The 21790-nt window shown below is 51.9% G+C and overlaps 6 protein-coding genes across 6 annotated transcripts; 4 read left to right on the forward strand and 2 right to left on the reverse strand.

The window, feature by feature from the left end:
- Window positions 1-437: 437 nt before the first annotated feature.
- On the reverse strand, window positions 438-1537 carry CTAM01_01110 (endoglucanase-4; the record flags this gene model as incomplete). The annotated part of the gene is made up of 2 exons (XM_060517153.1): window positions 438-1329; window positions 1383-1537. 2 exons carry the CDS (start codon window positions 1535-1537, stop codon window positions 438-440), a joined length of 1047 nt encoding a protein of 348 aa, XP_060388615.1.
- Window positions 1538-2807: 1270 nt separating this feature from the next.
- Window positions 2808-3389, reverse strand: CTAM01_01111 (uncharacterized protein; the record flags this gene model as incomplete). The annotated part of the gene is made up of 1 exon (XM_060517154.1): window positions 2808-3389. A coding segment is annotated over one exon (582 nt), but the record flags the coding sequence as incomplete, so codon positions are not given.
- A 1799-nt stretch (window positions 3390-5188) lies between these two features.
- CTAM01_01112 (calcineurin is a calcium-dependent) lies at window positions 5189-6034 on the forward strand (the record flags this gene model as incomplete). The annotated part of the gene is made up of 2 exons (XM_060517155.1): window positions 5189-5290; window positions 5459-6034. 2 exons carry the CDS (start codon window positions 5189-5191, stop codon window positions 6032-6034), a joined length of 678 nt encoding a protein of 225 aa, XP_060388617.1.
- Window positions 6035-6268: 234 nt separating this feature from the next.
- On the forward strand, window positions 6269-6466 carry CTAM01_01113 (uncharacterized protein; the record flags this gene model as incomplete). The annotated part of the gene is made up of 1 exon (XM_060517156.1): window positions 6269-6466. One exon carries the CDS (start codon window positions 6269-6271, stop codon window positions 6464-6466), a length of 198 nt encoding a protein of 65 aa, XP_060388618.1.
- A 6910-nt stretch (window positions 6467-13376) lies between these two features.
- CTAM01_01114 (pectinesterase) lies at window positions 13377-14418 on the forward strand (the record flags this gene model as incomplete). Its single annotated transcript, XM_060517157.1, has 3 exons — window positions 13377-13502; window positions 13568-13994; window positions 14051-14418. The coding sequence occupies 3 exons, from the start codon at window positions 13377-13379 to the stop codon at window positions 14416-14418; spliced, it is 921 nt and encodes a 306-aa protein (XP_060388619.1).
- Window positions 14419-19770: 5352 nt separating this feature from the next.
- On the forward strand, window positions 19771-21144 carry CTAM01_01115 (uncharacterized protein; the record flags this gene model as incomplete). The annotated part of the gene is made up of 1 exon (XM_060517158.1): window positions 19771-21144. The coding sequence occupies one exon, from the start codon at window positions 19771-19773 to the stop codon at window positions 21142-21144; it is 1374 nt and encodes a 457-aa protein (XP_060388620.1).
- Window positions 21145-21790: the final 646 nt, after the last annotated feature.

Here is a 21790-nt window from a genome sequence, read left to right on the forward strand (position 1 = left end):
TTCTGGGGTGATTAGTAATATAATTAAGGCGAATTAAACTGCATTCAGGAAGGAGTCGAAGCGCAATCCCAACACTGACATTAGGAACTCTTCATCGCGATTCAAGCACAGAACAAATTCAGTCACATAGGCGAGCAATGATTAAGTGAAGTGTATGAGCAGGACCATTCTAGTCCGCCCTTTCCATTCGTCTAGTATACTCCGGCACGGCCGTACGTAGCTAGGTAGTAAAGGTAGAAGTCTTTTTGTCCAAGATCCACGTCGGTGTTGTACACGAAAACCAACAAGTGTCGTTATAGTATATACAAGTGAAAAAGTCCAACAAAGCAATCATGTCTTCATGAGCCTAGTGGGTTGAGCTAACCTCTTTCGCCAAAGCGGCTCGGGGTTGGCTCGAAGTGAGTCCTCGCCTCTCGCTCTCAGTTGAGACGCGAAATTTAAACGCGGCGGACGACGTCACGGGCGTGCTGGCGGGCCATGCGGCGGGCCAGGCTGCGCTTGCGCTTCTCGGCGCAGGAGGGCTTGCCAGTGGCGGCAGGCTGCTGGGCAGAGACGGAGCTGGAAGCAGGGGCGGAGGTAGCGACGACCTCAGCAGCAGCGGTGGTGGTGGCAGCGGCAGCAGAGGTGACGGCGGGGGCGGTGGAAGAAGCGGCGGCGGCAGAGGTGGCGGCAGCAGTGGTGGTGGCGGCGGGAGCGGCGGAGGAAGCAGAGCCGGAGCCGGAGCCGGAGCCGGAGCCACCGAAGACGGAGGGAAGGGCAGGGCCAGGGATGGAGTAGCTGGTCAGGGAGTTGTAGATGGAGATGAGGATACCGGCGTCGGTGGCCTTGTAGAGGGCCTCACCCTTGGTACCAGCGGGAAGGTCAGAGCCGGAGCCGGTAACCTCAATGTTGAGGCACTGGGGGTAGTTCTGGGCACCGTTCTCCTGGCCAGCGGAGTGAAGGGCAATGATCTCGTGACGGAGAACGTAGTTGCCGGGCTTCAGGGAAGTGGGGATGGTGACAGCCCAGGAGTTGTTGGCAGCAATGAGCTCATCGGAAGCCCACTTGTTGGCAGAGGCGTCAACGAGACCGGCCTCAGCGATCTTGAAGAACTCGAGGGAGGTCTTGTCGACGGTAGAGCAGTCAGTGCCGCAAGAGGCGAGGTAGTCGATAACGGGACCCTTGTGGGACTCGGGCCAGGTGTTCCAGAAGATCTGGAGCTTGTCACCAGCGGCGACCTTTGCGGTGAGCTTGGCGTTCTCGGAGTTCTTGTGGCAGATGATGTCGGCAGCGGCGTAGGAGGAGGGGTCGACGAAGCCGTTGTCAGTGGCGGTGTTCTTCCAGCCGTAGCTACAATATTGTCAATGTCAAAGTTGCTTTGAATCACATGGTGTCCCACTTACACGTCGGGGGGGCTGCTCATGTAAGGGAGCGAGGTGACGTCGTAACCGGCGAACTGCTCAGAGCCATCGGTGAAGTAGTTGACGTGACCGTGGGCCATGACAGAGGCGGCGCCGGCAATGGCGGAAAGGACAGCGGAGTTCTTGAAGGAAGGCATTTTTGCAGATTTTCCAAAAGTGTTGAGTTTGGTGTTGTTGGATGTAGTTTTCGTTCGTGGAAAGAGTGGATATTGACTTCAAGTCGTAAAGATAGTGAACTTCAATCAATGAAGTGTTCAAATGAAAGAAATGTGCTGAAAAGCGGAAAAGAGTGTGGGAATGGAAAGCTGCGGGAATGAGCCTGTTGGATGAGGAGAAAAAGAGTAGGAGCAGACGATTTGAACGAAGAGAAGAGGACCTTATATCTCGAGATAGCCCAGAGTAGCGCTCATGGTCGTGGGTGGTGGCGCATACCTGCGTTGCGTGGATGCAAGCAATTTCGACCACGCCCATCAGGAGACAGTATCGATTCTCATCCCATGTAAGCCATGCTAGAACCACTGCGGCCCCGTCTCCGTCCCTCACGGAGCAGAGCCAGGGGTCATGTCCAAGGAGTCCCTGTGCAAATCCATGGCCGGGCGGTGTCCAGGCTGCGTTGGCCAGGCACAAGTTGATTGCGAATGGGTTGTGAATGTGATCGAGTGGAATCGTAAGGCGGGGGGGGGGGGGGGGGGGGGGTGGGGTGGGGGGGGGGGGGGGGCCCGCAGGGGAGGGGGGGGGGGGGGCGGGGTGGGGTGGGTGGGGGGGGGGGGGGGGGGGGGGGGGGGGGGGGGGGGGGGGGGGGGGGGGGGGGGGGGGGGGGGGGGGGGTTCGACGTTGAAGCAGGAGGCGCCCACCCTGCATCGAAAAGGAAGGGGGTCGTGGGGCCGGCGTCTACCCCCCGTTGTTATCCCGGGATCTAGAACCGCAAGCAGAAGCCGAAGCGAGGCCATCGCGGCTGGAAACGTGCCCATAGGTGAAAAGGCGGGAAACAAGCGGGGGTGGTGGCCATGCCGAGCAGCCATGGCGAGATCAAGCCGTTTCAGCATAAATGAAGGTGGTGACTTGTTGTATCCCGTAGTGCAGGGTTGAAGCAAGGTGACCTAGTGCACGTTGGCCGCTGGCGGCGCGGTAAACAGATCTGAGGCGCCAAAGCAGCGCAGTTATGGCGGGCATCTTGTTGCTCGCTTGTCGAGAGTGGTAAGATCTGTCTGTTGGTTCTAAGGTGGCATATGAGCGACATCAAAAATCATAGTAGCATCTGCTGTGAAGATCTGTGAATGATCCACCCAAGGTTAAGCTTAGGGACCGGCAAGCCTTCTTGGGATTGACAGAGGCATTAAATCGTGGATTAGCATGTTAGTTCGGAGTCAGTGAGCCGAAGCGCACTTCCGCCCACATCATATTGGGTCAGTCAGCAAAGGTTAAGCCAAGCTTGCAGTAAGCATAAGTGGCAGTGAGGAGAAGAAATGAGATTGAGGGCGACGGGATGGCAGTTCGTCTGAGCGTTGGAAAGGGGAGGTGGGTGGTCAGTGCTGGCTTGTCGAGTTTGCTTCTGCCGCTGATACTGGCAGCAGGGCAGTGCTTGGCTGGCAACAGCGAGTGACCCTCGGCTGGCTGGCTTACTGGGCACATGCAGGCCAGGTCTGGACGAGTTCCAGTGTGAGCCGATACCCGATTGACTGGAGACTTGGAGATTGAAGCCCTGGAGGGATGACGAGTCGAAGCGGGTAAAGAAGCAAACTGGGGTGGATAGCGGTGGAGGAAACGGGTTGGCACGTCTGTGATGAGGCGAGGAGGGATGCAGGCCGTAATTCTTAGGGCTCGACGCCTTGCTTGATGGGTGATCCAGCATATCCAGCTGTTCACAACAAGCAAGCATGGCAGGCTTGGCGATGCTTGGTTTTCATCTCGAGTCCTCAATCCAATGTCTGGCTTCCCACTTGAACTCCGACTTGGAATCTTGGGCGACGGAGCCGAACTGTGAACATTGTCGAGCCCCCTGGTATCTATTCTCGAAGCAGCGGATCTGGTCGTGGAGCCTGACTGGCCTCAAGCTCGATTTGGGAGCTGATCAGCCTCGATACGGATTTGTATGCAAGCTTCGTATCAATAACGGGCGACAGGCCATTTGCCCCCGTAGCCATCGCCTTTCTGGTTCGAACTTCACGGGGCCCAGTGGAACTGCCGGTGGGCGCTTGTGCGAGCGGTGAGAATCTCGACGATAAAAATGGTGGAAAAGCCGAGAATCGAAATGAACAAGTGGAAAGGAAAGGGTCAACTGCCGCCAAGTTTCGACAGCGCAGGTCTGGATGACAGGGAGAGTCTGGGACTCTACACTAGGTGGTGAGCGCATGTCGTTGGGCTTCGGGACAGCAATCTATTTGCAACTTTGTGAAAGGTCTCGATCTGTGCTCGACGGGGTTCAGGCGAGTAAAAATTCTGTCTTCTTGATGTGTGCCTGCAGTGCAGCGCAGGGTGTCATCAAGGGGTGATGCTGGCCATGCAGCCATGCCATGCTCATTGCTGCTGGTCGATGAACTCGGTCTGGTCAGGGGTGCAGCCGGAAGAGGAGTCTGTTTTCTTGGTGATCGTCGCCTCCTGGTTCCCGCAGGGTGCAGCCGCAACTCTGTGCCTGGACCAAAACCCTCTTTTTTCCCATTCTCGACTTTTCTTCGGACTCCCACTGCTGACTCATCTGGATCCCAAGGGACTTCCGAACTCGACGAGAAGGAGTGACCAATAGTGTTGCAGGGCTCCTCCTCTTCTGGTCCGTCATGTCCGCAGAGGCTCCAGGGGCACGCAGCAGGCACGCCGGGTACGCAGTTGCGTGAAAGCATGACCGCATGGGCTCCTGCCGCTGAGCGCAAGTTCGGATGGCCCAACCAGGGCTCATCTCACCCGCGCCTCTTCTGAGAAACAGCCATTGATGATGGAGGAAGTTCCTTCCTGCCAGCAAACAAATCGTTGCTTGTCGAAATCAATGATAGCCATCCATGTGCCTTCCCGGAGACCCAAATTCGCGCGGCCTGAAACTGCAACCTCCACTTCCACCTCCTTCCACTCCACGTTCTCGTGGGTACGTACCGCCACAGGGGTGGAGCTAGATGAATCCATGGATCTCGGTCAGTGGATTTCCCTCCTCAATGGATCCACCCATCATCAATTCTTGGCAGCCATGGGCCAAAAATGTCCCTTCCTTCCTTCCTTTTCTCCTCTGTTCAATTTATTTTGATTGTTCCTTCCAAGTGTCCTGCACGGCATCGCCAGCTTCTGCCTTCCGAGACCCTCGCTTGATCTGGCCCGTGCTTCTTGCCCATTCCCAATTTTTCGAGCCTTTTGCCAATTCTTTCCTAATTCTCCTCTGATGGGACGGATATTGGATCGAAAAAGGAGGTACTTCCCTGTCTCACCTCTTCCTGCCAATCTGTCTAAAGTGCAAATGGATCAATATCTCCGTGCTCCCATGTCTCGTCCCGTGCTGTTTATCCGATGACGTTATGCTTCCATCAATCTTCTTTCCCCCTCCAGGCCCCGTCCCTCCCACCTACCGTGACTTTTGGGGGCCCCTGCCGGCCACTTACCGACACCGTCCCACTCGACGCGTCTCTTACGTAGGCAGCTTTTTTGGGTAGAAGCTTCCACACAGGGATAGAACCACTTCCTTCAGACACTTAGAGAGGCGCCGTAATTGTTACCATTTACCTAGCAAACATCGTCCGACTCGGAGACCTCTTCCGTCCACTTCACCGGAGCCGTGTCCGTCTCCGTATTTCGCAACATTCTTGATAATGCCGCCCAAGAAAGCCACTAAGAAAGCCACTGCCGCCGCGCCCAGCCCGTTGGGTGAGGCTGACGCGAACCGCGTCGTGGGCCAAAACACGGCCGCAAAGGTACGCAATCGCGCAGATATCTCGACATTCTTGAAAGAATATGTGTCTCATTATGCCGTCCCATGATTATCGTCTGTCACGAGTCGGATGCCAGGATTCTCTTTTCTATCGCCTTCAGAAGCCAATGCCGTGACACAGCTCCCAAAGCTGACACCGTGACACGTCCAGCCCGCCGAGAAGCCGGCGCCAAAGTCCCGCAAGCGCAAGTCGGACGCCGCTGCCGACGGTGATGGTGACACCGGCGCCGCTGCGCCAGCTCCCAAGAAGCAGGCAACCAAGAAGGCTGCTGACAAGCAGGGTCCCCTCCCGGACCTCTCTGAAATCCAGCTCCCGGGTGACGGTGAGATGAAAGTCCCCGTCTTCGACACCTGCGACATAGTCCGCACCAAGATCCGCGCCATCCTTCAAAAAGAAGGTGTCACAAAGGCAGCCTTCCTACGCGCCATCGTCAAGGCCGCGTACCCCGCTGGATCGGACCACAAGATTGCTCCCAACTTGCTCACCAATTTCATGAACAAGAAGGGACCCGCGTCTGGCAACACCAGCAGTGTCTTTTATGCGGCCTATGTCTTTTTTGAGAAGCTTCGTGTGAGGGATGGCAAGCCCAAGACCAAGAAGAGAGAGGAGATGGAGAACGAGTGGCCTAATGGCATGGATACCGAGCAGCAGTTGGACGGCTGGGTTACTTGCCTTGCTGGTGAGAGGCCTCATATTGACAAGTATGGCAAGACTCGTTTCCATTAGCCGCGGGAGGCTGTGTAATTTACGTTTTTGACTATTCGATTTTCTCCCCCCTTCGTTTAAGCATGTTTTCTTGGGGATATTGAGGGCGCAGTTTGGGCTAGTGCGAATTATCACACTCTTTTAAGACGAATCTTTCCAATACAAGCTGATCTACCTAGCAAGGTGCCCAAAGACTGCCCGAGAACATGCGAATATCTCGGCCGTCCGAAGTGAAGTAAACCATTGGCTGCTGGAATGATGACTCGAGTATCTACACCCAAGCGGAAGGGACGGCCACTTTACCGATATATCTGCGACGGGGGTGGGTCAGGGATACCGGACCACCGGCACGGACGAGTCATCGGTACCCTACGGAGTACCTCGGCTTCCCCCGGCCACGAAAACCATTGCCATTCACAAACGTCCTGGCTGCTCCCATCCTGGCCCGGCTGAGGGCCCAGTGTGTTGGGTAGCTCCAGTCAACCAGTCCAGCATTTCAATCCATCTCTCGCTCGCGGCCGGCTGGGCACACTCTGCCCTTTCCTTGACACAAAGCTTGGCGACCCCCGTTGGCGCCTTCACCCCTGACCCGCTCTGAACAACAGACAACGACACATTCGGTCTTCCACCACGGCGCCTGGCCACCTGTTGGCCTGGCTGTTTTGTTTCGGCTTGCATTTGACAGGCTGTGGACAGCTCTGGTAGGAACTGGTCGGAAAAGTCGGAACAGATGCTTGCCGCTCTTCATCAATAAAAAGCAAGCCATTGAATCCGCGTCAGCGACTATTGTTTCAACGATAGAGACTCGTCCACAAGGACGCAGGACGTCCGTGAGATGATGACGATATGGCAGCATAGTGGTCCATTAATTCGTTCATTTAGTTTGCCATCTTGACTGGAAAGGGAAATCGGCTCGTAACATGGAGGCTTCCGTCTTCTAAGCTTCAAGTGGATATTCTGTAGGTGTGGTCTGGAATCTTGCTTCTGATGGATGAGTCTTTGTCAATACTGCGGCCTGCTATGTACGGCAAGGATATGACAGCATATCGCGTTCCGCAGGAGAGAAAACTGAGCCTTATCGGTATAGTCGAGGTCGCTTTTCCGCAGTGAATGAAATTTCAACAGATAGCACAGGTATTTAGTTAAGTATGCGATTTTCATGCGGTGCGAACTACTTCACGGTTCACCAAGGATAGAATTGAGGAGCAGTCGAATAGAATGATAAGCATACAGACTCGTATTCACCGTGTACGTGATTGTTGCTGGCCGAGATTCAAACGAAACTGAAGGACAATTGTATCAAGACCCCATCGCATCGCCCTTACATAGCCGCCAGCTTGACCCCAGCAGCAACTTGGCTTTGATCCAGCGACTTATATAGCGCCTACATCCGTTGCTTCAATGATAAAGGAACCGACAACCCCATTCCTACACCAGCAGCATCCCTGAGATCATGACAACACCGTCCACCGGCATGGACGTCCCTTCAGCTTAAGAACTCCTTTTCCCATATTCCTCAACTGCATCCATGCCCTGTCAATATACGTCAGGTACTCTGGTCTGGAGATCATCAACTCCTATGAGCTTCCCGACTCAACTCGGGTTGTTGTTCTGCTTCCCTGAACTCAACAACTTTTCCACCTCCCCCGGGCTTGTCGCTTTCACCACCCTTTACTGGCACCTGATATTAACAGACTTGATGCTTGCACCATGATCCCAAAGAAGTCTCAACATCCTGGTTGTGAATCGCATAGTCCATGGGCCTCTGTCCACGGCCGATGAGTTCCGGGGAAGCCACTCTTTCCAGAAGCAGGGTCGTTGATTCATACTGGCCTTCGCAAACAGCCTTGCATAAGGGCGTATGGCCTGTACCGTTCTTCACTTCAGTATTGGGATGTATGTTGTCGTCCGAGATAAGGATTCCAGGGTAGCCGGCCATTTGACAGTAAGGTGAAGTGCCGTGTTACTACAAGGGGTCGCAAGTGGTTGGTCAGGCCGTACACCAGCTCGAACCAACCGTCGGGCTGTGGACTAGTCCATTCCTCTCCAGCTATGCAGTGCCCAAAGCATTAGATGATGCCCATACATGGCGATGACCTCCTCCTCCATCTTAAGACAGTAACAAAAAACCCACTCTCGTGGACGAGAGAACAGCCTGGATTATAGGACTCTCCAGAGAAAATCGTTGCTGGACTGACTCCGATGTTGGACCCACGCTTGATAAGCTTTGAGAGGATGGATGAATGTCGATCAGAAATTCTCCAACAGTGCCAGGCTTCCCCTATTGCTATCATGTAGTCATAAGGTCGAATGTTCAACATCTCTAACAACAGGTCGACTTGAGCCGTTTGGTCCCTTCGAATAGCCGCATTTAAAAGGACCAGTCCCTGATCCCCTGGCATGCGTACGGAAGCTCCAAAGCTGATCAGAACTCGTGCGCAGACTTCGTAACCATGTTCGAGACAGACGTCAAGAGTTGATTTAGCTCCGTCCCCAGCCTGGTTCGGATCGAGGCCAAGATTCATTAGGATGCAAAGCACGCCGACTGAACCTTGCCTCGCAGCTACTATCAAAGCCTTAGACATCTCCTTTGAAGATGGCAAGCTCTTTTCTGCCCCAAACTCGGCTGTGGTTGCTTTCGCCAGAAAACACATCACGCTATACAGATTGTTCGACTCCAGAGAGACTACTAGTTTGGTAGCGTCAAGGGTAGAATGCACGGCTTTTCCATGAAAGACGGCTTGTTGGTCCAAAATCTTGAACTGGTCGAGGAATTCGTTGTAGTCTTTAAGTATAGTTTTGATCTCGGCTCTGTAGCTTATAATAGACTTGCGTTGCTCGTACAAATGTGAGAACATCAACAGTTGGGATCTATGTTGTTGTGTAGGTTGAAGTAATTGTAGACCATCATATAGGAGCCGTGGGAAGGGGCCGATTGAACGAGTGTTCAACGAGACTCAATACTCGCACTTACAAATTCGAGCTCCACGCCTGATTATCTACTTCCGTTCAATGCAAGGACACCCAAAGCCTTGAGCTCAAGGGTATCAGTAGGGAATTGACTCCTCAACGCGGGAACCACGCAGAGCAAAGCCTCTGTATGTGTTCCCAGACCGGTGTCTACGAACATATCCACCACTTTCGTGACCAAAGAACTTCCCATCCTCAAGTTCCGATAGGCATGGTCTATAGTTGATTTGGCATTGTTGAATTCGTTTGGGCAAGGGCTTCTCATCAATGCATCCTTGAGCCCGAGAAGCAGACAGGTGAGAAGCTTTTGAGCGCAGATATCGACGAGTGAGCTTTTTGCACGAATGAATTTGATTTTAGCTGACATGGCATCGACTTGGCGATCCTGGGCGTTTGCCTTTATGAGATGTTCTACGAAAGTGGACTAACCCCAAGGTCGAAAAACTTGTCCAGGTTTGAAAGCACAGCTTGTTTGACCACTCATGTCGTTCGACCTCTCCTTCTCCATAGTGGTCCAGGTTGGAGATTTCTTATTGTCTTAGGAACTCAGCCAGAGATTCAAGAGGCCAAGTTTCTCTTGCTCTTCAAACTGAAAGATCGCAGTACTCGATTCCCATCGAGCATTGATGGGGTACCAGAGGCTTTCCTCGAACTCGCTGTGCTCATGAAAAGGGGATTATTCTGGCATTCTCAACTAGTTCAGTCGCAGATTGTTCTCCAAGTCTGGATTGATCGTTGAGGACAATTGCCCATAAAGTGAGGCCCAAGATCGCCTCAAGATACACCGCAGCCTGCAGGTCGACCCGGAAACCCTGGCAAAATCGTTTATGAAGCATTCGTGTCCAATAAACAGTGATCCCCGGGATCCCGATGCAGTTGCTCAGCGAAGCAACCCGCAGGCTTTCCCAGCTGCATCAACTCTGAGAAGTAGAGCGGACGCTTTGCGTGGTTGTGCCCGCTTTGACGACACCCAGGCATTTGGGAGGAAAATGAGCACCCTGTGAATGAATGTTCTCGTAAAAGATCGGGCATCATCTGCTGCTCACAATTGATGGCGTCGTTCCTGCGACAAACATTCTCAATGCGAACGCTACCACGTTTTGACAATCCGTCATTAAACACCCGGATAGAGTCTTGTCCGATATCAGCTCTTCTATTTGAGACTCCTTTTTTGATAGGCTTCCAAATCATCTGACGACTTCACAACTCAAAGGCAGCTGGCTCTTTCAGGAAAAGACCGAAACCCTGTTGGACCTGCTTATGTCCCTTTGTTCTTTTGATACCATTCCGTAAAATTACGAAAGGACGTGGGATAATTGGCCTAGCACGTTGTGATTTGGTGACGTTTGTCGCCTGTTCCTCGACTTTTAGATAGTAAGATAAGATTGAACCTGATCTCGCCTGAAAACGATTGTAGCTTGAGGATAAAGATTGACGTCTGTGAAAGCTGCCCTGTTGACGTTCAACACATTTACTGCCAATGTCAAATACATCAAGCCCGCCACCCATGGCAAGTCTTGAACATGATCACGTATCTTGAAGAAAGCTTCACTCTAGGTTACGGCAATCGGTATTGTAAGGTAGGGATAACCGGATTGTAAAATTGGATACTCGATGCTGCGACTTCGTCCGTCCATCAAGGTCTTCCGTGCTATTCACGCCTGCAGCGTTGGCATCGCTATGAAGGATTTCTACTACAAAGCGAGGATTAAAATGGAAAACAATTTAGCAGATAGTGGCTTGATTCCTCTAGGTGCGCGACCCATTAGGGGTCGTGTCTCAATACTGTACGAGACGGGCAGTCGTCTCGCAGTAGGCAGTATCGTACGGCAGTAGTGGGCAGCGCCGCATGCGGCGCTGCGACAGTTGTCTAATCGTAAACAACTGGAAATTGCAGAGCCTGCGTCTTTCACGGATACATGATTGATAAAACTTAAGACGCGGGAAGAAATTTCATTTGTAGGTAAATTCGCTTCACTCAAGCCAGGTACTTTTGCAAGTTGGACTTGATAGACCTACTTATCCAAAGAATGGCGCAGCTACTCCGAGCAGTATCATACTTCCACTCGGCAGGTGAAACAAGTATACAAGACTGTTCGCTTGCTAGATTAGAGTCCCTACGAAGTCTCTATGCAGAGAAAGCTTACAACGGCTGATTTGGTTTCAGAGACTGACTCTCTAAGCGCCTGCATGTTGAGTTCTTCATACTCCGAGTGACTTACCACTAACATACGCAAGAACACAACATGCGAGGAATCTTTGCGGTATAAATTAATCAAATTTCGTCATCTCAGAAACCCACGAGTGGCCAAAATGAAGTCGAGCTCGACATTTTCGTCTCACTCAATATCAATCGGGTGTCGGCAGCAAATCATCCATGTCGCGTGAGCTTATGGCCTGAGAACCCTCAAGTGCAAATATGACGTGAAACTTGCTAAAAGTCCTTCAACAATCAATTGAGCAATACGACCGGAATTGGGGTCTTCTTAGACTCTAAGCTTTGCCGATTGTCCGGTAGCGTGGAATTTTTGAGGCCGAGATACCCGCAACCCCTGGGCCTGCTGCGCCCCAGAGTGCATGCAACTTGAAAGTTTCCCAGGCTGGATGGGATTGCTGAGCAATAACATCGAAGAGTCGCATTTTCCATGATGACTGTGGAAGCATCTCCTTCACGAAGTCGCATTGACCCGGAATGGGGTGCTTAGCTGTAGGGACATTCAGTATTTGCTAGTTGTTGGTCCTAGATAGATGGCGGCTGTGTTACGTGCGAGTTTGTCAATACGACACAAGGAAGCATGTTTGCAGTGATTTGATTTGACTTTGCAACCGCGACCGGGGGCTCAGTCTAGTCCAACAATACAAGCAATCAACACGACACTTAGCCGAGAGTAACCCGATCGAGTAAATACTGGTTTTCGGCGGCTGGCTGCGAAAATTGCAGTCACCACATGGGGGCAGTATTTTATGTAATAATTGGTAACTCAAAGGCCTAGAAGGTCTCGGTCTTTTAGTTCTGTAGAAACCCGTCTGACGGCCACCATTGCAGCTTGCCGTAACGTATCACTGCCGGCCGTGTTCTCCATGTCAATTAACTTGATTGGTGGAAGGGAGCCAGCAGGTATTTGGATGATCAGAGGAGACTACAGTCGCATTTGAGCCTAATAGTTACATCGGCCGGGTATGGTCCTCATAAGTCCCAACTATCTTGCCCGTTTGAGCTGTGTCACTTGATGCAAACAATTACCAGGTGCGATTTGATCACTCTTTGCTTTTCCAACACAATGCCAAGCGCTCAGCCACTATGTAGCTTCATGTTGATGGATACCTCTGCAGAGCGGGTTGTCAAAGCCCATCACGAAGACAAAATATCGATGAGTAAAGTAGACCTAGGCGGCACGGAGGCGTGGAGGGCCAATCGACTGTCACTCGGTCGATTTCAACTACTGTCCCCGCCCTCGAGAGTCGCAAATACGCATAAATAGCGTCAAAACTCTCCCACTCTCTGTTAAGTTTAGCAAGGTTGTGGCGAAGGACGAAAAGGCCATAAATCGGACCCGATGCCGATTATAGGTGACGACAGCAGAAACACGAGGGAAATTTTAGTGCTTTCGTTCGGCCAAGCTTTCTCTAGTATGTAGTTTAAAAGCCCAAATGTTTCGTCAACTTCACATTAGACGATCCACACAACCCCTATCTCCCCTGGTGGGATGAAGATGCTACGACGCTCTGGGCTCATCCCGACAATCTGACTCGTCGGTCCCCTGCGTTGCAGCGAGCACTGTTCTAGAAACGATACCAAGCCGAAATCGCTCTCGGATCACTGAACCTCTTTGTCCATTGCTGGGCTGGCCACCCCGCAAATTTCACGATCTCCACCGTCAACGCTTTGGCGAACTGCACAGTCAACCTCCGTGGCGGTACAAGATGGGGTCATCGGTAAATTAATCCGCCAACAGGATGAGGCCGGTCTAGAAGGCTCGGTTCCAAAGTAATGAACTCCTTGTGGCCGCGGACTGCCGCTGCGGGGTGCACCCCAGCTAGCAGTCTATCCTTGTTAAAGTTCAAAAGCTCGGGATTGGTTGTTTAATCGGGTTTAATCTACGGAGCACCTCCTGTCTGCCGATGGCCGTCTCCACCAATCATGCCCGGCTACTCCAGGAGCCCAGCATCTAGCTGAACACGCGGAGAAGGGAGGGAAGACGAAGCTCTCGTGGCTCTGAACTTTCGCATCCAGCCCGTCGGCACTAGAAGCCTTGTGGGCCTCTTGATTGAAGTACATAAGGGTGAGCCAAGCCGCTCTATAGTTGCTAGTCCGGATGATCTACTCTTAGGCCAACCTTGGGACGAACCAAGACCACATTCTTTTCCATTCTTCTTCTTTTTACTCGACACCATGAAGTCCTTTCTTACCGCTCTTACCTTCGTCACGGCGGCTCTGGCAGCCAGCCGCACCTCCGCACCTTCTGGATGCTTGACTGTCAAGAAGTCTGGTGGCCAATACAGCACCATCCAGAAGGCCGTCGACGCCCTTTCCACCACCGACTCCGCCAAGCAATGCATCTTCATTGACCAGGGTACCTACAGCGAGCAGGTCCTCGTCCCGCGCGGACGGCTCAGCTCACCATCTACGGATACACGGCCGATACGAGCAGCTACGCCGGCAACAAAGTGACCATCACCGCCAAGAAGAGCCAGGCTGACGGCCTCGACAATGACGGCAGCGCCACCCTCCGCATCAAGGCCAAGAACTTCAAGCTCTACAACGTCAACGTAGCCAACACTTACGGCAAGGGCAGCCAGGCCGTGGCTCTCAGCGCCTACTCTGACAGCGCATTCTACGCCAGCGCTTTCACCGGGTTCCAGGATACCCTTCTTGCCCAGCAGGGTAACCAGCTTTACTCCAAGTGCCTCATCCAGGGTGCTACGGACTTCATCTTCGGTCAGAAGGCCATGGCCTGGTTTGAGAAGTGCGATCTTCGCGTTGTGGCTGCTTCTCTCGGCTATGTCACTGGTAAGAAACCAGCTTCACACCGATATCAAGTGAGAGACGCTAATAAAAAATAATAGCCAACGGCCGTGCCAGCTCGTCCGATAAGTCCGAATACGTCTTCAACAGCTGCAGCATCGCCGCCGCCTCCGGAAACTCCGTCGCCGATGGCGCCTACTACCTTGGCCGTCCCTGGGGCCAGTATGCCCAGGTTGTCTTCCAGAAGACCTCCATGACCGGCGTCATCAACTCCGCGGGCTGGAAGCAGTGGAACGACGGCGACCCTCGCACCGCCAACGTTCTGTTCGGAGAGTACCAGAACACCGGCATCGGATCCCAGGGCACTCGCGCCAGCTTCTCCAAGAAGTTGAGCGCTGCCGTCACTCCCGCCAGCATTCTGGGCAGCAGCTACACCAGCGCGGCTTACTACGACTCCGCTTACATGTAAGGGGTGATCAGGATTCCCTGGGCTGGAAATGCTTTGGGTTGCTGGGCAGGACCATACTCATTTTCTTCGTACATATTCTTCCACCGAATATATCCTCCAGTTCCGATTGGATCTTTTGTGAATATCTACCTCTTATGTCGTATATTGTCCCGGTGTAACTTTACTTCCGCTTGTGGCATGATTCCCTCGGCATCCGTGATGCAGCGTGCACTGACTCGTCCCCGCGATCGCCGGCGCTGTTCACCGACAGAAACAGCAAACTCAAAAACGAGTTACTACGCGTCCACTGCCCCAAAATCCCGCGAGAAAAGATTGAGCTTCTTTTCTGCCCATCGTGGACTGCCCCTGCTAGTTATGGCCCGTGGTGAAACATTGGAAATTGAGGCTTAGTTTCAGGTACAAACGGACGGGTGAGAGAAGAAAAAGGGCCTGGGCCGCGCAACATCTGTCCCCGTGCCAAGCGCTATGTTCAGCTGGCGTTACGTGACTTGGTTGACGACTGCCCATGCCAAAAGAAAATTCTGCCTGTTCGCAATATTGATTTCATTTCTTCCCGACAGAGTTCAGAAGCTCCTTGTTCTGAGAAAGAGGACAAACACGCCATAAGTTACACCACATATTAAACTCAATCTCGGAATCAAAGCTTCAACAAATTGGCCAGGGCCCAGGCCTGTTGCGAAGCCGAGCTAAGTCTGGTGTTGCAGATGAGAAAGACTGCTCAATGATCCAAGTTAGCTTAATCGAAACAAATGACTGACAATTTGCACCAGCGCTGCTCGAGTTTCATGCAGAATCGCTTTGTCGCGAATTTTCGAATAGCATCGCGGCGAGCATATCGCCGTCTTCGTCAGCATACGCTGTCTATGTTTACAAGCTGAATCCTTCACCTCTGGCGTTATTATATTTTTACCAGTGCTAGTCCTGGCCCTTGTTCTGTGACCAGTCTTGACATTTAGTTACGACCCAGTCTTGTATGTGATACTTATAGGAGAACGAATACACTTCATTTGAGGATCAGGCCACTCAAGTTGCGACGGCTGCCTTTCGATGTTCCAGAGTATGGTCTAGGAATCTAGTTTGACGACCAAACCTTTCAATCTTTTGCTTCTTTATTTCCTCGGATGAGCATATAGCGACAATTCTACTTGAGGGGAAGTCCTCGAATCCCTTGACCAAAGGGCCTCTTGGGGTCGGTGGACTTCCTTGACGCCAATCCAAAGCCTCTCAATGAGGAAAGTACATAAAACCTAATTGCATGGCATTCTTTGCCTCGTCCGTTGCGCTTAAACAAATCTCTACGCCCCCATTCGCTGCTGCATGGGTTCGTTGAGGAAACCGCCCGGATCGATTTCCTCCTCACAATTATGGGTGCTATCAGATCTTCTCTCAACATTGCACTCAAGCACCTTGGGCATCTCTGAATCTCCGGATGGCTCCCTTTCTCGCCATAGAAATCTAGAAATCCAGCTACCATCTCTGGGAATGCCTTGGATGAAGCCTGCGTGCTTTACTCCGATTCCAATGCCAGCAGCCTTTGCGCGTTCTCTGGATCATTTCTGCACCATGGGTTTAGGTTCTGGCAGACCGCAATCCATTGCAAACGAGATGGCAAAACCCGAAGGTTCTCGAAGAGATTATGGTGTTAATTGTCAACAACACAAGAAATGGCACATGGATGCTTTAGGTCGGGACGTCGCCATACCAATTGTCTCACAGTATCCTCATGTGGCCGCTGTGGCGACCAGAACATCTATGCTATGGCAGCATTTTCCCATTAGCCTTAGGTGTTACGCGCGGTAAAGCATTGTTCAAGTTGAAGCGGGAATTGATGGCCTTTCTGAAGAAGTCTACACCGTCTTGGTCAAAAAGATCCTCCATTCGACTGTAGCTAAGTTTTGGAGGCCATCTCGATCTGATGTGTCCAACTCCTTGAACCTCAAAGTAGCGTTCGTAGTATCTATTCGCTTTTATGTCTCCAGAATTTCGGTGAAAATCAATAGAAGGACGAATAGCTATGTCGCTATTGAGGGCTGCCCGGCTATTAGGCTCTCGAGGTGGATATTCTTTCCGTAATCGTCCGTCACCGCATATCTGACTTCATTTGCCACAATGGATTCCAATGTCGCATCAGAATTGTTGTCACCAGCCTCCTCCACGAGGAAAACTTCGGGTCAGAGGTCAAGTTCATGGCATAGTTGAGTACAATAATCGGCGACAGCACAGGCTCACCCATTAAAGTCGCGCACATCAGAATGAAGGCAGGCGAACTCGCGATATGTTCCTGCAGTCGCAACGTTAGGACGGCTTGTAGTTCAGCAATTCTCAGAAACCATCTTAGACAACGATATTAGTGCTCATGATAAGTCGGGCGTTGCGTGTTCTCGACCATAAATCGCCATTTGAGTCAGGGCTATAGCAAAACTGGGCCATATCGACGGACTCAGCGAACTCGACTTGATGACGGATGCCTTTGTCAGCGAAGCGGACTCTGTTGTCTGTTGGACAGACACCCCCCTGTAGTCTTTCCTGCAGACACTCTCCTTCAATGGCAGCGGCAAAGTCATTTGTCTTTCTGAGAAGGATCCTGAAAAAGAAGTCAGGTTCGCTGGTCTGGACGGAACTAGGGGAATCAGTGGTGTTTCTGATATCCAAGTTGGATAGAAGTAGGATTTGGACAAGGATTATTCATAACCACAAAGCTTTCTGTCGCTTGTCTTCGGCCAAAGTGGGTTCCGCAACTAATAGCTACCGGCACAGCAACTAGATCGACGACCACCACATCGCCAAGCCGATCTGTTTGAAACTTCAAGGACCTAGGCAAGTTCAGCTGCACCTATGTATCCCGTCCGTGAACGGTATGCCGGTGTCTTGAATATTCCGAGAAGTCTGAGCCTGCTCTGGCCCTCACTGACAAGAATAAGTGATCTCTTTAGTCTTCATGGCGTCACAGAATGGAGTGGGATCTTTTCCTATATTTACATTTGTGATGGGAAGCTTCCTGCAATAGTGGCCGACATCTACAAGCGAGTTGGTAAAGGCAAAGGCGCGTATGTTGCTTTCTGTCACGAACCAGACATAAACATTGGACCTCTAGAAACGGCTTTTCACATGCGCTATCAGGTGAGTTGCGCATTTTTCACTCCCACAGACCGCTTCTTTTTCTCTGTTGTGGTTGGAATAGCATAAGCTATTTAAACCTACTTACTTGGTTGATGTGCAATCTGCTACGTGCTATTCGTGACTTTGTCTGCGCGAGTGGGGCGAATCCGACATTGTGTCGGTTGACATGGGCCATCCGTATTCGTACGAAGTACTTTCTCACCTGAAGTAATACCTACAGGCGGCAGACATCTCCCGAGTCAGGATAGCTTCAGTGAGCTTTCTCAGCAATGAGAAACAAAGCCGCAGGGAATAGAGGGCTTTCAGTTGGCCAAAGCCTCCTCCGAGCGAAGTACACTACGTAACCAAGTCACAAGGTATAGCAACTGCCTTACTTGAACATTGATGCGTCAGCAAAGTCGAGATCCCACAGAATTTTGCTGTATCAGTGCGCTCAGTGTCGGACTTTCAATGAGACCAGAGTTCCTGACTGCGGTAAATGTGTTGTTCTCACAGTGTCCCGCGACCAGCTACCGATCGAACGATAATCAGGCGTGCGGGTCATGCTCCGGCGACCATGAGCATACTGTCCCGACTTGGCAATTTTCTCGGCCGGGCCGGAACACCTCCGGAGATAATGCATTGATTGAGTAGCGTTTGCCCGTAGGCCGTGCACAACTCAGTCAATAGTGAGAAACAAGGTTGATGGAGGGGTAACGAGCGAAAAGTGAGGGGCCGTTCTCCTAGATGCAGCAAATTGCCCAGCTAATGCATATTCCATTGGAGTCGTTGGTTGATGCGAAGACTAAGCATCAAAAGCTCATCGCCGAGTGGCTGTGAGATTTTGGGGCTGGAGTTTATGCTTCGGCCGGAGGCTTTTTTGTAAATCCGACAGCTGGGTGGATCGCTTCCGGGGCTGTCGCGACCTGGGGAGATCATACCATAAGTTCTGTTAGATCGCCTGGCCCAGAGCCTAGATTAGTCGGGACCGAAGCCCCAATTTGCTACCCGAGAGCGATCGGTGGACGACGTTTGCGTTGCCGCCACCAAAGACCAATCATCAAAGACAAACAAGGCCTGTGGAATGGACACGCAAGCATACCTCCTGTAGCAGCCCGACTACCCGTAGAGCAATTCTCAAGAACGTTGTCTATGCAGCAACACTTCAAATTTCAAAGTGCAATGTGCTCATGGTATGTTGTCGTGAGATGATCAGTGCAATGATGTATTGATGCACTGAGACCTGTCATGAGCTCGGTAGCGCCCGCGGTTTAGTGTTCCGGTTGTTCAGTGACAACTGTCTGTGCGTTGACAGTGTTGATTTTGGCATAAATTCGGACTTCGTAAAATCCAAGATTGACGCTGGTCATGTTACGGATAATACTATTGCCCGAGAACGTCTCTCTAATTTGGGGGATGGGGATAACCCGATTATTAATGAGTCTGGAACTTGGTCAGCACTTAAGGAACGGTCAAGAGACAGAACGAACGTGGACGACCAACAGAACCAACAGGCCGGGGGAACGGCCAGATGCTAATGAAAAAAAAAGTCCGGTGCTCGGCGAACGTAAGCACCGATACGCCGTCTAGCGGCCGGATCCATATTAGATAACTCCAACTAAGGGGGCCACCCCTTGCGCCCTCTACCGACGCATCGGAAGACTTTGCGGCCACACCAACGCCCAAGCCAACCCACTTCCCAGTTCAATCGCGGGTGCTTCCATACCTGAAGAGGAGGCTAAGTTGTCAACGAGGTAGCTTCGGCCCTTCGCTACCTCGCATCTTGGACTTAGCTCCGAGATCATATATGGCAGCCTGGAAGAAACTCGAAGCCATCCATGTCGCTTTAGACACTTAAGAGTCACGACGAGGAGGATGATGACGAATAATGGCATATAGAGCGCTCCGAGCCCCGGCGGGTTTGCCGTACCCCGTTAACCGTCCGTCTCGGCCGGCCTCCGCGCTCTTGAACCAATAGGTCTCCCTTTATCTCCTGGCGCCACATAGGGAGCCACATGGGCAAACATAGGATCTTCGTTTTTATGGCCCTCTTTAAGACTACGAATCTCCCCATTGTTAAATTCAGCCCTACCCCTTGGCACATTACCAGTTCTTTTCCTTTCACACGACGTCCTCAGGAGATCGACTACCCAACTACACTTGATTCGGCTCTCAGCATATCTAACCCAGCTGTGCGATATCGACCCTCAATTTTAACTTGCCAGACGAATCAGAACGAAGAACTCGATAGCCATGTCACCCAACAACATCCCACAAAGGACACCACTCTCACAATGGAGCACTGCTCAACGGAAGGGTATCATCATACCTATGGTCATGTCATCGATACTGATCTTGGTTCTCGTCCTTGCCAACATGTCATATCTCTTCGGAGCAACATTTGAGCAAGGGAAGCGCACACATGCACTCAAGATTCTGGCCGTTGACCTGGATGGGGGCGCCATTGGTTCAGCAATTGTAGGCGCATCCAAGAGCCTCCAAGCTGCCAACTTCCCAACCATCGAGTTTGGTTCCGCCTCGAAATACTCAAATCCCGCAGCGGTCAAGAACGCGGTATGCAAAGGAGACTATTGGGGAGCCATCTATATCAACGTGGGCGCGTCTGCGAAGCTCGCCAGTGCCATCAACGGCACCTCGACCGCAGCCTACAATGCCGCCGACTCAGTCACATACACCTACAACCAGGCCCGATACCCTGCGATCGCCGATTCCACCATTAACAGCAACATTCAAAAGGTCGTCGGCGCATCGAGGGCCTTCTACTACCAGTCGCCCAACGGCACGGCTGCCCTCCGATCCCTGAATACTACCAACCCGGCAGCCATCGCCGCCTACCTGAACCCGATCTCGTCCACCCCCGACCTCATTGGCGCCCAGACGCAAGCGAGTCGCGTCTTCTTCAACACCGTCAACATCATCGTCCCCACCCTCGCCCAGTTCTTCTTCATCTTGGCCCTGAACGGCATCGGCATGAGCTCCGGCCTCCTCGCCAAGATGAGAGTCCGCGACGTCTGGCTCATCCGCTTCACAATTGGCAAGATCTACGGCTTCCTCACCGCCGTCACTGTCACGGGGTATCTCTGGGCTTTCAGGGAGAACTGGGCCGTCGGCGGCCCCGAGTTCGGCAAGACTCTCCTCGTCTTCTGGCTCTACATGGATGTGCAGTGGCAGGTCCTCGAGTCCCTCATCGGATCCTTTGTGCCCATGCAGCTCATCCCGTTCTTCTTCCTCACCTGGATGCTCACCAACGTCGCGAGTAGCGTGTTCCCCTTTGAGATCATGGCGGGCTTCTACAGGATCGGCTACGCCTTCCCGGCGCACGAGATTTACTCTCTCTTGGTGCAGGCGTGGACTGGTTGCGCTGATCAGACGCGCGTGGCCCTGCCTGTTCTCTTCTCCTGGTGGCTCGTGGGCCACGTCGGCTCTGTCTTCTCCATCCGCAAGCGTTGCGCTGACGCCGCGGCCATTGTTGCGGCCGGTGCTGCCGCTGCCGCTGCTGCAAAGGCGCCGGCCCAGCAAGACGACACCGTCTCTATCCCTCCTCGCTCTGCTAGCACGGAAGTGACTTTGCAGTCCGATGAAGAGCAAGTCAGAAACGAGAAATGAATGATGGAACCGCAAGAGATTTCTTAGAAACGGAGTCGAATTTGGCTGCTGATGTAATTGAAGATTTATGCGACGTCACAGCGGACGGCACGCTTGATACCCAGCATAACATGGAGTTATTGGATTCTGCATCGAGACCATTGTATAGTGTGTTATGTTTGCTTTGAATGTTTGGATGATATAGACTCAACTTAGACATAGCACCTTCTCTTACAAGGAATTAATTCAACTCATCTTAGTCTCTTAGAAGTGGCCTTCTTGACGCCGAATCGTTGTGATTAATTGAATGCGGGAGATACTTATCTCAGTCCCAAAGAGTCTGCAATCGACTTGATCATCGGGGCATGTCTCTTGTTTCATAGAACAAATAGGGGCCTCATTCCCAAACTGTCTAGCTGCGATAAATTCCTTCACTTCTTATGCTAAGAATAGATATTGACTAACTAATAACGATCTTTAATGGACAGATACCTAGGTGTTCTATCTGGATGAAAACGCCTCTTCCATAAGTGATATGTTTGTTGAGTAGATTTAGAAAGTCTTGGTGAAAGAGAGATAAGGATGGTCGTTGTGATAGCAAAAGAGGGGTTTATAAGTTAATGCATCGCCTCCTACTTTTTTGGCTATCATCGTCTCAGTGCGTGTC

The sequence above is a fragment of the Colletotrichum tamarilloi genome (genome assembly GCF_030869305.1).
Source record: "Colletotrichum tamarilloi strain Tom-12 chromosome Unknown Scaffold_2.1, whole genome shotgun sequence".
Taxonomy (NCBI): Eukaryota; Fungi; Ascomycota; class Sordariomycetes; order Glomerellales; family Glomerellaceae; genus Colletotrichum; species Colletotrichum tamarilloi.